Source organism: Dipodomys spectabilis, unplaced genomic scaffold (assembly GCF_019054845.1).
Source record: "Dipodomys spectabilis isolate Male_0828 unplaced genomic scaffold, ASM1905484v1 ptg000001l, whole genome shotgun sequence".
Classification (NCBI taxonomy): Eukaryota; Metazoa; Chordata; class Mammalia; order Rodentia; family Heteromyidae; genus Dipodomys; species Dipodomys spectabilis.
Window position 1 is genome coordinate 3,218,992 of NW_024870678.1, and position 13,770 is coordinate 3,232,761.

General features: G+C 39.7%; 1 protein-coding gene across 1 annotated transcript in view; it reads left to right on the forward strand.

Annotated features, from left to right (window-relative positions):
* LOC122119380 overlaps positions 1-13,770 on the forward strand; it is a 138,763-nt gene that overhangs the window by 42,543 nt on the left and 82,450 nt on the right. The window contains 4 exon segments of the mRNA XM_042693468.1: positions 1,252-1,373; positions 5,164-5,392; positions 8,443-8,645; positions 11,889-12,044. Of these exon segments, the coding sequence (XP_042549402.1) occupies positions 1,252-1,373; positions 5,164-5,392; positions 8,443-8,645; positions 11,889-12,044 (710 nt within the window).

Genomic DNA, 13,770 nt, shown 5'->3' on the forward strand with positions numbered 1-13,770 from the left:
AGAATTGAACACAGGGCCTCATGCATGCAAGGCAAGCAAGCACTCTACCACTGAGCCACTTTCCCAGCCCGGGCAGCATTTCTTTTTTAATTTTGTTTTTCGTGATACTGGGAATCGAACCCAAAGCCTTATGTATGCTAAGCAAATGCTTTACGTTTTGAGCCATGCTCTGAGCCCTCTTTTTTCTTGCATTTTTGTGGTACTGAGGTTTGAACTCAAGGTCTCATGCTTACTAAGAACTTTACCATTTGAGTCATGTGCTCAGCACTTTGTTCTTGTAGTTTGGTTCTGAAAAAGGGTGTCTCTAACTTTGTTCAAGCTGGCTTTGCACTCAAGATTTTCCTGCTTCTGTCTCTGGAGTAGCTGGGACTACATACGTGCATCACTATGCTGGCAGCATGTTCATTTGTAAGTCCACTGGCACTGCTGAATTCCAGTCGTAACTACCATCTCAAAAGGATTCCACTGTAATCACAGCTAAAGGTCCACAGGAATTGATAACATCTGCTTTGATTAGGTGAAGCAGTTTTTCAGTTGTGGAGGAAGAACCAGTGATACATCTTTTGGGACCTTAATGTATTAAAAAGATTTTATACCAGGTGCTAGTGGTTCATGCCTGTAATCCTAGCTACTTGGAAGGCTGAGTTATGAGGATTGCAGTTCAAAGACAGCCTGGGCAGAAAATCCATGAAACTCTTTTCTCCAAATAACTGCCAAAAAGCTAGAAATAGAGGTGTGGTTCAAGTGGCAAAGTGCCAGCCTTGAATGAGAAAGCTAAAGGACAGACCATGAGTACAACCCCCACTACCAATATATATACATGCACACATATGCACACACAACATGTGCACATACTACACAAAATAAAACAAAAAGATTTTGTGACTTCTTTTGAGACACTGAGAGAAATGACTACATGGTATGTTTTCTAGAGAAAAGCTAGGCATGATATAAGCAGGAGATAGAAGATGTTGCTGCCTGATTAGATATTTTTTCCCTACTCTAATTATTTGAGAGAAAAAAAAGTTTTCTTTTGCTTCTTAAAATTGGATGCCTTTGATTTCCTTGGCTGAACCTTGGCTCTGACTGCATGTCTCATAGCAAACAAATCTTCAAAACAATGTCTGCGTGAAAATGGGTTGAATGATTAAAAAAAAAAACTGCAAAGGGGTGACTTCCTGTCAAGGCTCATAACTCACATCCATGGGAAAGTTTATTCTTCTAATTTGAATGCCTATGCTACAACTTCAGATAGAGCATCAGCGGGAGTATGTCCAGAGGCTCTGGCGGGAAGAACATCCAGATGAGCGGAATAAATTTGGACTTCCCCTTAACGTAATTTGTAAGCAACTCATTTCCATCAACAACAGCTCGTAAGTTGGTGCTGTCCTTAAACATTACATAGTTAATCTTAAACATATAGTGTTACATCTAATTACTACCCTTAAAGTACCTCTCAATGATTTGGAAAGGTGATACATGTATCTATAAAAGCCACAGGGGATGAAATGAACTCCGGGAAATGGAAGTAAGAGGTTTTTTCTTTGTTGTTTTCATTTTCTTTTCTTTTTGACTTGTTTGCTCATTTATATGTCTTTGGGAATATACGGGGTGGCACAGAAATGGAGGGATAAAGGGTGAATAAATGCAGAAGTGGTATTCACTAGGCACTATATTGAAAATGAACTATACACTTATACATAGGGACAGGAGAGGAACATTGAGAGAGAAGGAAGGTAGGGGTCACATTGTCCAAAAAGAAATGTACTCCTTACTTGACTAATACACTGTAACCACTCTATACATCACCTTTATAACAACAATAAAAAAATTTAAACCACAAGGGAAAGATTCCCTCAAATATTGAATCTCTGTTTGCTTCATAAATAACAACAACAACAAAAATGGTGGTTGGATTTTAAGCATGCCATTTGGTACAGAATCATCATCCCTTTAAGAAATCCAATGAAGCTGGGTGCTGGTGGTTCATGCCTATAATCCTAGCTACTCAGGAGGCTGAGAACTGAGGATCATGATTCAAAGCCAGCCCGGGCAGGAAAATCCAAGAGATACTTATCTGCAGTCAACCACCAGAAAACTGAAAGTGGACTGTGGCTCAAGTGGTAGAGCACTTGCCTTGAGTTGAAGAGCTGAGGGACAGCACCCAGGCCCAGAGTTCAAGCCCCACAACCGACCCAAAAAAAAAAAATCCAATGAGGATTTTAAAAAAGTTGTTCTTGAAAGGCATGTAAGTCCAAAATCTAAAACTTAGAAATGTTTAAAAGTGTCTTAGAGAAGAAATTTCTACTAAGTGTTGCTAAAGAGATGTCTGCAGATTTGTCTTATAACCTCACCTCTTTAAAGAGCAGAGTTCAACTTCCTGAGACCATCAGAAAAGGCATTTGCTGTATGACACACTGTCTCCTCCCCTTGACAGGACCACTAACTTTCCTTCCCACCTTTGAGTATACAGGAAAACAGGAAGCAGGTGACAAGCCTCAGGTTAATCTGGGTAGCCCTGAGGTCAAGATCTCTTTGTTGGGCTGGGAAAGTGGCTCAGTGGTAGAGCACTTGCCTTGCATGCATGAGGCCCTGGGTTCAATTCCTCAGCACCACATAAGCAGAGAAAAAAAGCCAGAAGAGGCACTGTGGCTCAAGTGGTAGAGCCTTGATCTGATAGCTGAGGGACAGCACCCAGGCCCAGAGTTCAGGCCCTCAACTGGATGCCCCCCTCCCCAAAAAAAGATCTCTTTGTTATCTCCAAGTGGGTAGAGAAATTGTCTCTCCCTCATTCAACATGAACACCCACATAAACCAGGCCATGTGCTAAGAGCTGAGTGTAGCATGAACACAGCCCTGACCCTGGGCTCTGTGGGGTCTTCAGTCCAACAGTAAAGGCAAACTTTATGTGAGAAACTGCTGTGATAGGTTACGGTATTATCTTGGTTTTTTGTTTTGATTTTTATTTTGCTCTTTGTGTGCTGGTTCTAGAACTTGAACTCAGGGCCTAAGCGCTATTCTTTAGCCAAAGCAAAGGGCCTAGCTCTCTTGCTTAGCTTTTTTTGCTCAAGACTGGCACTGTATTACTTGATGTTCAGCTCCAATTTTGGCTTTTTTGGTGATTAATTTGAAATAAAACTCTCGTGAATTTTCCTGTCAAGGCTATCTTCGGACTATGATCCTCAGATCTGAGCCTCTTGAGTAACTAGGATTGCAGACATGAGCCACCAATGCCTGGCAAAGGTTATTGATTGGATCATCTTGAATGTGGAAAGGATAGTGTAGGAGTTAATAGCTGAATTGCTAACCTCATTTCTTGCAAAAGGGCCCTGGAAGTTCTTTATACAAAGCTCTGCATCTTGGCCATAAATCTTTCTCAAAACTGATTTGTTCACTGTAATGAATTTGAGACATCAGCTGTGTGTGCAGCGTGCTATGGCAAAAGTCTGCTGTTCAGGAAATGGTTTTTGGCAGGACAGGCTAAGGCTATGCAGGGAGTAAAACCTGTCAGCACAGTCTCCACTATAAACGTTGTTTGCTTGATGAGATTACTGTCCGGACTTTGGGCTTTATTTTTTAAGATTCACTAAGCAGAACCCCATTTGCATAGATTTAAACGGAAATATTTATGCTCTTCAGTTCCTTGCAGGTATAGAAAGACCCTCGACTTTTTCATTATTTATAAAAGTGTAAGTCACAGGCAAGCAATATTGTTTCTAGCTTCATTTCTTTCTATACTATAACATTCTAGTTGGGCACCGGTAGCTCAGGTTTGGAATCCTAGTTACTCAAGTGACTAAGATCTGAGAATCCAGGTTTGAAGCCAGCCCAGGTACGCAAATATGAAAGACTCTTATCTCCAATACAACAAGCAAAAAACTCAGAAGTGGGGATGTAGCTCAAGTGGTAGCATGCGAACCTTGGGCAAAAACGCTAAACAAGAATGCTAGGCCCTAAGTTCAAACCTTAGTACAGACACAAAAAATTAAATTAAAAAGTATAACCTCCTTATTTCAAATAGGAAGATTCTTAGCACTTTTATACAGAACTTTAAAACTGTCTTTGTCTATTAATAGTTTTTGGTGGGAGAAAGGATAAAAAACTTGGGGAAAAACTAGATACAAATCTCTCTCTCTCTCTCTCTATGTATATATATATATATATATATATATATATATATAATTTATTTATTTATTGTCAGTTGTGGGGCTTGAACTCTGGGCTTGGACACTGTCCCTGTACTCTTCAGCTCAAGGCGAGTGCTCTACTGCTTGAACCATAACACTTCCAGTTTTCTAGTGGTTTATTGGAGATAAGAGTCTCTTGGACTTTCCTGCCCAGGCTGGCTTTGAACCGTGACCCTCAGATCTCAGCCTCTTGAGTAGCTAGGATTACAGGCATGAGCCACCGGTGCCCGGCTAGACACAAATAATTTTGAAAATGATTTCATTTTATTTGAAATAAAGGTTTGTGTCTAATCACTGTCATTTTTATTTTAAGGGAGGTAAGGATCTTATACTTTTACTCAGCTTTTTCCACACAAGGCTGGCATTCTACCACACAAGCCACACCTCTACTTTCAGCTTTTTGATGGTTTATTGGAGATAAGATTCGTGTGGACTTTATTGCCCAGGCTGGCTTTGAACCATGATCTTCAGATCTCAGCCTCCTGAGTAGCTAGGATTACAGATATAAACCACCAGAGCCCAGCTATAGTTTTATTCTTATTGGGTTTTTAGGCTATACATTGATTTCTTTCCATTTTGTAAGCCAGCCACATCCCTAAATAACCTCTGACATTCTCTGAGTTACTAGTTTATGATGCTAGACCTGTAAGAAATTCTATTATTAGTCTTTTTTTTTTTTTTTGGTCCGGTTGTGGGGCCTGAACTCTGGGCCTGGGCACTAGCCCTCAGCTCTTCATCTCAAGGCTAGCGCTCTACCATTTGTGCCACAGCACCACTTCCGGCTTTTTTTTTCTTTTTGCTTATGTGGTGCTGAGGAATCGAACCCAGGGCCTCATGTATGCAAAGCAAGTGCTCTACCACTGAGCCACCTTCCAAGCCCCTTTTTGGTCTTTAAATTATAAAGTTCAAATATCTTCAGAAACAGATTGCATTTCTTCTTGTTTACCATCATTATTTGTTTTGCCTCCTTTTCCAGCCAAGCTTTGAAAAACATTTATCTGCTGGAGTTCCACCCATCCCTTGGTCTGGCTGGGCTCCTCCCCAGGGCCCTTGAGCACCTGCTCAGAGAAGCCCGTCATGCCTGCAGGCCCATGTCACCCAGTGGCCTTGCCTTGCTAGAACAACACATCCTGCAGCTGGCCCTGGACCTATGGCTCCACCCAACCAAGCCTGAGGCCTGGTACAGCATGCAGCTCCAGAAAGATGTAGGTTCTTTCTGCAGGGGAATTTGGATCCTCATCAAAGAGAATGATTCCTTGCAGATGATACTGTTTAGTTATGTTTTTCTCTTTGGCTCTCTTCTTATTTAGCCAGAGATAAAACATAATCATAGCCTTGCCAATATTTTTATATGATTTTTTTTCTGGTCAATGTTTCCAGTTTATAAGGATGCTACAATAATGTATAATTAATAGGGGGATTACATAGGTATGTGAAAGTGTTTTATTGTTTATTATTTATCTTTTAATAATGCACATTTAACTAAATATATTGTATAAATGTATTTTCTTCTTACAATTTGCTCTTTTTGTCTTGGGCTAATTTTGGTGGTGGGGAGAGAACCTTGAGTTAGAAGTTACCTGCCATTAACTGTGTGACTCTGAGCAAATATTTTGGCCTCTCTGAGCCTCATTTTCCTTTTTTGTACAATTATGTTTGTGTATTTTAGAAGTCAGTGGTGGTAAGTTCAATAGACTTTATATACCCTTCCTCTAATGCCTGATGGTCCAAACTAGCCAAATAATTTATATATCTATTATTCTATTTAATCCTTTTTTTTTTCAACTGAGGCTGTCTGGGCTTCTGTTAAGGTTTAGCCTGAGATTCCAAATTGGCCTTACTTTGTGGACACTTGCTATATAACAAAGAAGCTTTCAAAGGCTACTGCCAAAAAGATTTACTCCTTAGGTTTATCTTGGAACTCCTACTCCTGCCCAAACTGACATTTGATTTAGTTATAAGTTAATTAAAAATTCATTCACATAATATGAAACTATAGAGAATTTTCATACTCAAAAAAGAACAGAACAAAATGTAACCTAAGTAAAACTACTCAAATTCACTATAATTATTTTTGTCATATTTTGAGTTTTTATATGTATACTTTAAACAGATCTTTATGCATTGTTTTCTTTTTTCATTTAGTATTGTACTATATATTTTCCACATTACAAACTAATTTATACTCACCTTCATGCCCATGAAACTCCCTTACACAATGAGTCGTATAACTTCCCTAACCTGTTGCCTTCTGCTGGTCATCCAAATGGTTTCTACTTTTTTTCTTTATTATTAAAAATGGTAAAAAATACATCATCATGCTTACAGATACTTCCATATACTGAATTGATTCTTTTTGATAGATTCTTGGAAGCAGAATGGTTGAAATGAAATTTAAATCTTGCATACCTATTGGCAAATTGCTTTCTGAAAGAGTTATGCCTACTTAAAATGCTACCACTGGTATATAAGAGGACCAGTTCTTCTGGGGCCTGCAGTGCAGTATTAGGTGAACCCATAGCATGTATAAGCATATGTGTAGTATGTATATACCCATAAATATGTACATATATGTATATGCATATACGCATGCCCATAAAAGGTAGCATTATGCTCTTCATTTACACCTTCTTGCTACTTAATGCAATTATTTTTGCAAATGCTTTGTTACTAGCTGCAATTTTTCTGAAGCTTGTTTTTTCTACCTTTATTCATTTGTTGGAGTCTTAATGTCACTCCTATTTACTTATGCAAATTTTTGTAAATAAAAGCTTTAACTGTTTTGGCCTGTCACATTTTCTGTAAATATTTTCTACATTTGTCTATTTTATTTACAGAAAATTCTTGTTTTCATATAGTGAGATCTGTTGAACAATTCCTTTATGATTTCTTCTATCCTCCTAAATGCAGAATCTTCCTCCAGCTGTTTCGTATTTGTGTTATTTCGTCTAATTTTAAGGATGATTTAATTTTTAGATTATTTTAACTCCTTTACTATTTCACTGGAATGTGTGTGCATTCATATGGTACGTAAAGTACAAATCAATATTAAAATCTCTCCAAATTACCAGATGTCTATCCTACTTCCTTTTCTTGAAAATTCTTTCCACATTGTCTTATGGTGCCATATTTTAAAAACCTACCTGAAATTCTCTTGCAAAATGTAAAAATATCTGAGATACTTGTATAGTTTCCTACTTATGCTACAGTCCTAATTATTGTTTTTGAAATGTGTTCAAATTTGGATCTAGAAATACTAAATATTCAGATTAATATTTGATATTAGGTCAGAAAATGCTTCAGAAGACATGCAGGAATTTAATCTCTCTCTTTGTTTCCATGTGAGAGGACTTTAAGAACATAGCAATTATATGTTTTGATAGGTTGGTGGAGACATAAGGGAGCTAGTCCACTTTGGGGAAACCAAATCAGGAAAGGCAGATAGAGGGCTTTCTTGCTGGGTCTTTGCTGGGAGGGGCCCATAAGAAGACAAGGAAGTTGTTAGTGCAGAGGCCTTAATGGACACATGGGTACTTCATGTGGCTGAGCTGGGAGTAAAGGAGCCCTGGGAAGGCAAGTGAATGTTCTGGAAAGTGACTGACCTCAAAACTGGGAAGTTCAATTCTTTTAGGAACTACTTGTGGCCTTGGAAAACTTAAAGATGGTTTCACTACTCAGGAAGCTGAGATCTGAGGATCTTAGTTTAAAACCAGTGCTGGAAGATAAACTTAAGAAACTCTTATCACTAATTAACTAGCAAATAGCTAAAACAGATGTGTAGTTCAAGGGGTAGAGTACCAACCTTGAGCAAAAACATGAAGCAAGAGACCCTGAGTTCAAGCTTCATAACTTCTGTTTTAGCTTCCTCGTTGCTGAAGGATAGTGGTACCTGTTATGTCCACTTCATGCGGATCTGGTAGAAAGGAAAATAAATTAGTAATACTCATTATGCAGAAATGCTTTAAAATGTTGAATCTGCAATTTTGCTACTAACCACTAAAATACTGTTAAAAAACCAGGGACACCTATTTGTATTCACATTATTTTCATCATTTATTTAGGCTCAGAACATTTGTGATACTGATAAGTATTTTTGCATGGTTTAGCTTACCTAACCCTCTGAACCCTGCTGAGCAATTTATACCTGTTAGTATCTTGTAAGCAGCCCAGGACATCTGTGCCTCTGACAGTATATACATATTTTAATACACGAAGTTTATTTTTTGTGTGTGTTTTACGACTTGTTTTCTTTCAGCTATTTTCAGCTAAAGTGATGGACGACCCTTTTCTCGTGGAGGAGCTAGGTTGGCTTGCACTCAAGTCTGCCGCAGAGGAAGGACACAAACAAGGCCGCAGTTGCCATGCGCTGCTCCTGGAGACGTTCTCCAAACTACTGGAACTCCTAACCATCCGCCACCGGCTCATAGAAATGAGTGTGGAGAGCGCTCATCTGGCTTGGTCAGTTGGGGACGAAGGAGCAGACTAGAACTTTATGTCTAGGGCAAGACAGGGAGAACAGATGACAGACCCCAGGTCTGCTACCTGCAAGCCTCGAGGCTGGCCCTTCTCTGGCCCTGGAGCAGAACACCCTCTCCAAGCCTTGTCTCTTAACTACTCTGATCAGGGCTGCATCCTTTTTCCATCACCTTCCATTCAGCATAGGTCCTGTTTTTGTTTCTTTGTTTCTTTTGTTGTTGTTGTTGTTGTTGTTTTGGTAGTACTGGGTTTGAACTTGAATCTTCCTATTTGTTCTACCATTCTACCACTTTACCCCTGAAGCCCCTTTTGCTTTTATCGTTGCCTCCCAATTAGATGTGTACCACCACGGTCAACCTGGATTTTTGTTGTTGTTTGCTTGGATTTGTTTTTGACATAATCTAATAATGTTTTCCCCCTCAGGCTAGCTTCAAAACTGCAATGCTCCTATCTCTATTAGGAGCTGGGTTACACTCAGGTATCAGCATTCCTGACCCATTGTTCTTGTTGCAGAGGGGAGGGGATATTTGTTTGTTTGTTTGTTTAATTTTGGGGTTTTTTTTGAGGCAGAGTTTTGCAATAGCCCAGCTTGGCCTGGAACTTACAATCTTCCTACCTCAGCCTCTCTAGTGCTGGGATTACAAGGGTTTTCCTGCTAGCATAAGCTCCCTGAATGCAAAGGTTTTATTCCTGTTGTTTATCATAATGTCCCATGATCTGGTATTTTAGTCCATCTGTACTGCTATAACAGAATACTTGAGACTGGGTAATTTATAAGGACCAGAGTTTTGAATCCTAGCTACTCAGGATGCTGAGATCTGAGGATCACAGTTCGAAGCCAGCATGAGCAGGAAAGTCCATGAGATTCTTATCTCCAATCAGCCACCAGAAAACCAGAAGAATACTGTGGCTCAAAGTAGTAGAGTGCTAGCCTTGAGCAAAAAAGCTCAGGGACAGCACCCAGGCCCTGAGTTTAAGCCCCACGACCGGCAAAATAAAAAGTAAAAATAAATAAATAATTGTGGAGACTGGGAAGTCCAAGGTCAATAGACCCACATCTGGCTAGAGCCTTCTTGTTGTGTGATTCCATGGCAGACAATAGGAGAACAGTAGAACATTGATCCTGTATATACATGTACAGGAGAAGGAAAGAAAAGGGGAGAAAGGGAGATGAAGGAGGGAGAATTAGAGAGGGAGGAAGGAAATAGTTAACATTTTAGTTCTAAGTGAGAAATGAAGGTAAGCCTTCAAGTGGACATGTTTTGCTAGCAAAAAAAAATATGGAACTAGAGGCTGCAAACATGTGTGAATGCTAGTGCTCCTGTGTTCTGGTCACCATGAGAGGCCCTGAAGACATGGGAAGTACAGTTGTCCACTAACCATTATCAAGGGCCTGCTGTGATCAGGATCTTTATGAAGATTTAATGTATCATTTCATTTAATTCTCTAAGTATCCTTGTGATATAGAAACAAACACTTTATCAGCAAGGAAATAGAGGCTCAGAAAAGAAAAGTAATTTTTGCAAAGTCATATAACTAAAAAATAGTAGAAGCAGAATTTAGACTATTGGTGAAAATATTATTGCCTCTGAAATTAATGATCCTAGCCCTCATAATGTAGAGTTACCCATAATACACTGTAGTACTGTTTTCCTACTCATCTGAACAAAACACTTCAGGAGTACTGAAAAGGAAGTAGTTTGTTCTAAGTGGATCAGGAATTCTGAATAGAAGAAGGAATGCTATGAACTAAACTACATCTCTCCAAAGTTCATATATTCAAGAATGAATACCTTGTACCTCAGGGTATAATGTAAGGTAAAGTTTTAGGACCACCTCTAATCCAATGTGACTGGTGTCTTTATAAAAGACTCCATGTGAAGACACCACACACCTGTGAAGCTCACAGAGAGAAAATGGCCTTACATGGGCCAATGAGAAAGGTCTGGAACAAACTCTTCCTCACAGCTCTGAGAAAGAGCCAATCTTGATGACACCTGGATCTTTCTTCCATCTTCTAGAATTGTGAGATAATCAATTTTTATTATCTGAGCCACTGAATACTTTCTGTTTTTCTCTTGTACCTTCTTAAAGCAAACTAATACAGGTCCCAGTTGAATTCACTCTTAATGTACCAGCTCCACAGTATGAAAACTGGGTTAGAATAAGAGTGCAAAAGTGGGCCAAAGCATTGTAGACACACAACACTGAACTGCCAGAGGAACATCTGGCAGTCATACAAATTCAAAACTGGAATGCAGAGGTGAATCAAGATAAGGATAAGAGTCACAGATTCCTGCATGAGGGGGGTATTTTTATATCCTTTGGGTGAATGAATTCCCCTAGGAGAGGATGTAGGAGATGAAAAGAAAACCAAATCTATAACCCTGGAAAACACCATTATCTGAAATAAGGATGAGGAGACCTAAAGAAGACTGAGAAATAATGATCATGTAGCAGGAGCATGGAGATCGTGGACCAAAAGACATTCTTCAGGGAGGGGCAGAGAGGCTTTCTGTGAAGAGCTCTAAGGAAAGGCAATGAAGCTTATTTGGAAGACAACATTGAGAGCTCTGAGGACAGATGCCAACCAGAAGGACATGAGACAGGGAAGTGCCCAAGCACATCGTCTTCTACTGTGACTGTCTACCAGTCTATAACTGTCATGGAGAGCAGGACTTTTATATTGAAAGTGACATGAAGCACAGCAAAATTCCAAGGTCCCAATGGAATGAGGAACCAAGTCAAGACCAGGAAATGGGTTAGATAGAACACAAAAAAACTGAGGGCCATTTCCATGTGCAAAATTTTAAACCTTGTGGGAGAGACAGCCAATCAATAGGTTCCATAAAACAAGGAATATCCAGTCAAAAGTAGCCTAACCAAAGACCTAAACTCTTCTCCTGGCCCTGAGTGAACACTGTTGTATTTCTAAAGCTTGCTAGTGGCCTGCTGTATCTTGTACTGTGTTCTGGTACTGATGTCCTAATAAATATTTCTATACTCTTCTCTTGGTATGTCTCTTTTGTTTTTAAATCAGCCTGCCACCTAAATATCTAAATATCCATTATACTTTGTGGCTCACTTGCTTCACATAGTATTGGGCTTACTCTTGTTTGATTTTGCTTCAGTACTTACTCATCTGTTTTTGTTTTCTTACTGCTTACTTTGAGGAGAAAACACCAACACATGTCTTTGCCTTTTTTTTTCCTCTTTTTCTTTCAGGATTTATAAGGAATTGGCATGGGAAATGGGTTTTGAAGAATTCCACTTGTATCTGAGACCTGTTCACTTTGAGTTTGCATCACACAAGGACAAGGTGGACCAACCACCTCCTGTGTTTATAACCTCTGTGCTGGAGGACAATGGTCGTGTAGACAGGTGAGCCTTCGGGAGAGGTTAAGATGAAAATAATGGTAGAATAAGCAATCAGGGATAATTCTGTCACTTTTGGACATGCCAGTGTAATTGCATTTTTAAGTTCTCTTCCTTACATTCTATCTGCCATGATTCTTTTTTTTTCTTTTTCCTTTTCCAGTAAGAGGACAGAAAATAAGACTTTAAGAAGGATAATCAGATTTAAGAATACAAAAACTTTGAGAAATGAAAAAAATCAGGTCAGTGAACTCACATGAAATCACTGGCTCTGCCACTTCCCAGGGAGAATACATTGTTTCCAGATAGCAAAGGGGACAAGGGTTGGTCTGATGAGACAAGAACCATGGATGGTCTCTCGCTTGCCTTAAGACCAGAAAGAAGTCATTTAGGGTTTCTGGGCATTTTTTTTCTCACATATAACACAGAACACAAATGTATCATATAAGCAACTTCTTTTATCTTTAGGCTTTTTGATGACTCTTTCATTGGAGGCCAACCCCAAAGAAACCTATCATGGCCCATTAGGTCACCCTATTGCTGGAAAGACATCACTGCCCAGCGGCTGACCCTGAACCTACTAGGAGAGACCATCTTCTTTTTCCTCATACAGAGTCAGCTTTTGCAAGTTTCTTCTATGTCTCTCTGCTTTCCTTCCCACCTAAGTGTTCTTCTCACCTGCCTCCCCAGGGTCCCAACTCTATTCCTGATCATTCCCAGTACTGATTCCACCCTAAAGGAGGTAAAGGTAACTCCTAAGAGGAAAAGTGTCCTTTATTTTGCTGACGTTGATTACTGTTGATTACAACTCCTTTAGTGGGTTAAAGGATCCAAAGAGTATGGGCTAGAATGAAATGAATTAGTGTCACTGTCAATGAATGGAAAGGTTCTTGATGTCTCAAAAGAAATCTGGGCATTGGTAGTTTATGCCTGTAATCCCAGCTATTCAGGAGGCTGAGATCTGAGAATCATAGTTAGAAGCCATTCATGGCAGAAGGGTCCATAAAACTCTTATCTCTAATTAACCTGCAAAAAGCCTAAAGTAGAGGTGTGCCTCAAGTGGTACAATGCCAAATTTGAACAAAAAAAGTTAAGTGAGTGCTAGGCCCTGAGTTCAAGTTCTGGCACTGGCACAAATGAAGAAGAAGGAAAAAGAGAAGGAGGAAGAGGAGGAGGAGGAGGAGGGGTGGGGGTGGAGGAGGAGGGAGAGGAGGAGGAAAAAGAAGACGAAGAAGTGAAAAAGAGAGAATTCAGAGGCTGACACACAGAGGAGTTTTAACAGAGCACAATTTATTGAAGCAGGAGCAAATGCTAAATCAAAGGAAACAGAGGGCAGGCAGTTCAACCAAGCAATCACTAGCACCAAGCTCCTAGATCATAGATGCTTTTATGGGTAGAATTTAAAGATTATGCTAGGGACATGTACATAAGGGTGTAGTCCTTTCAGAAATGGGAGTGCATTTTCAAGAACTGGAGGATGGGCAGTGGTTTACCAAAAAGATACCCTTGGACTCTAGTCGGAAGATTTGAGGGAAGGCACATGCAACTTGAATAAGATGTAGAAGAGGCATCTGGTGAGGAAAGTTCCAGCAAGTACAACACCTAGTATTTGGCTCTTTTCACTTTATTGTTCTCTCTCTGTCAGACCTACCTGCCATCCTGCTTATTAGGGTGACAGAATAAAGTAACCCCAGGCTTTTTAACCTTGGCTCTAGGAAAACTAGGAGCTCTA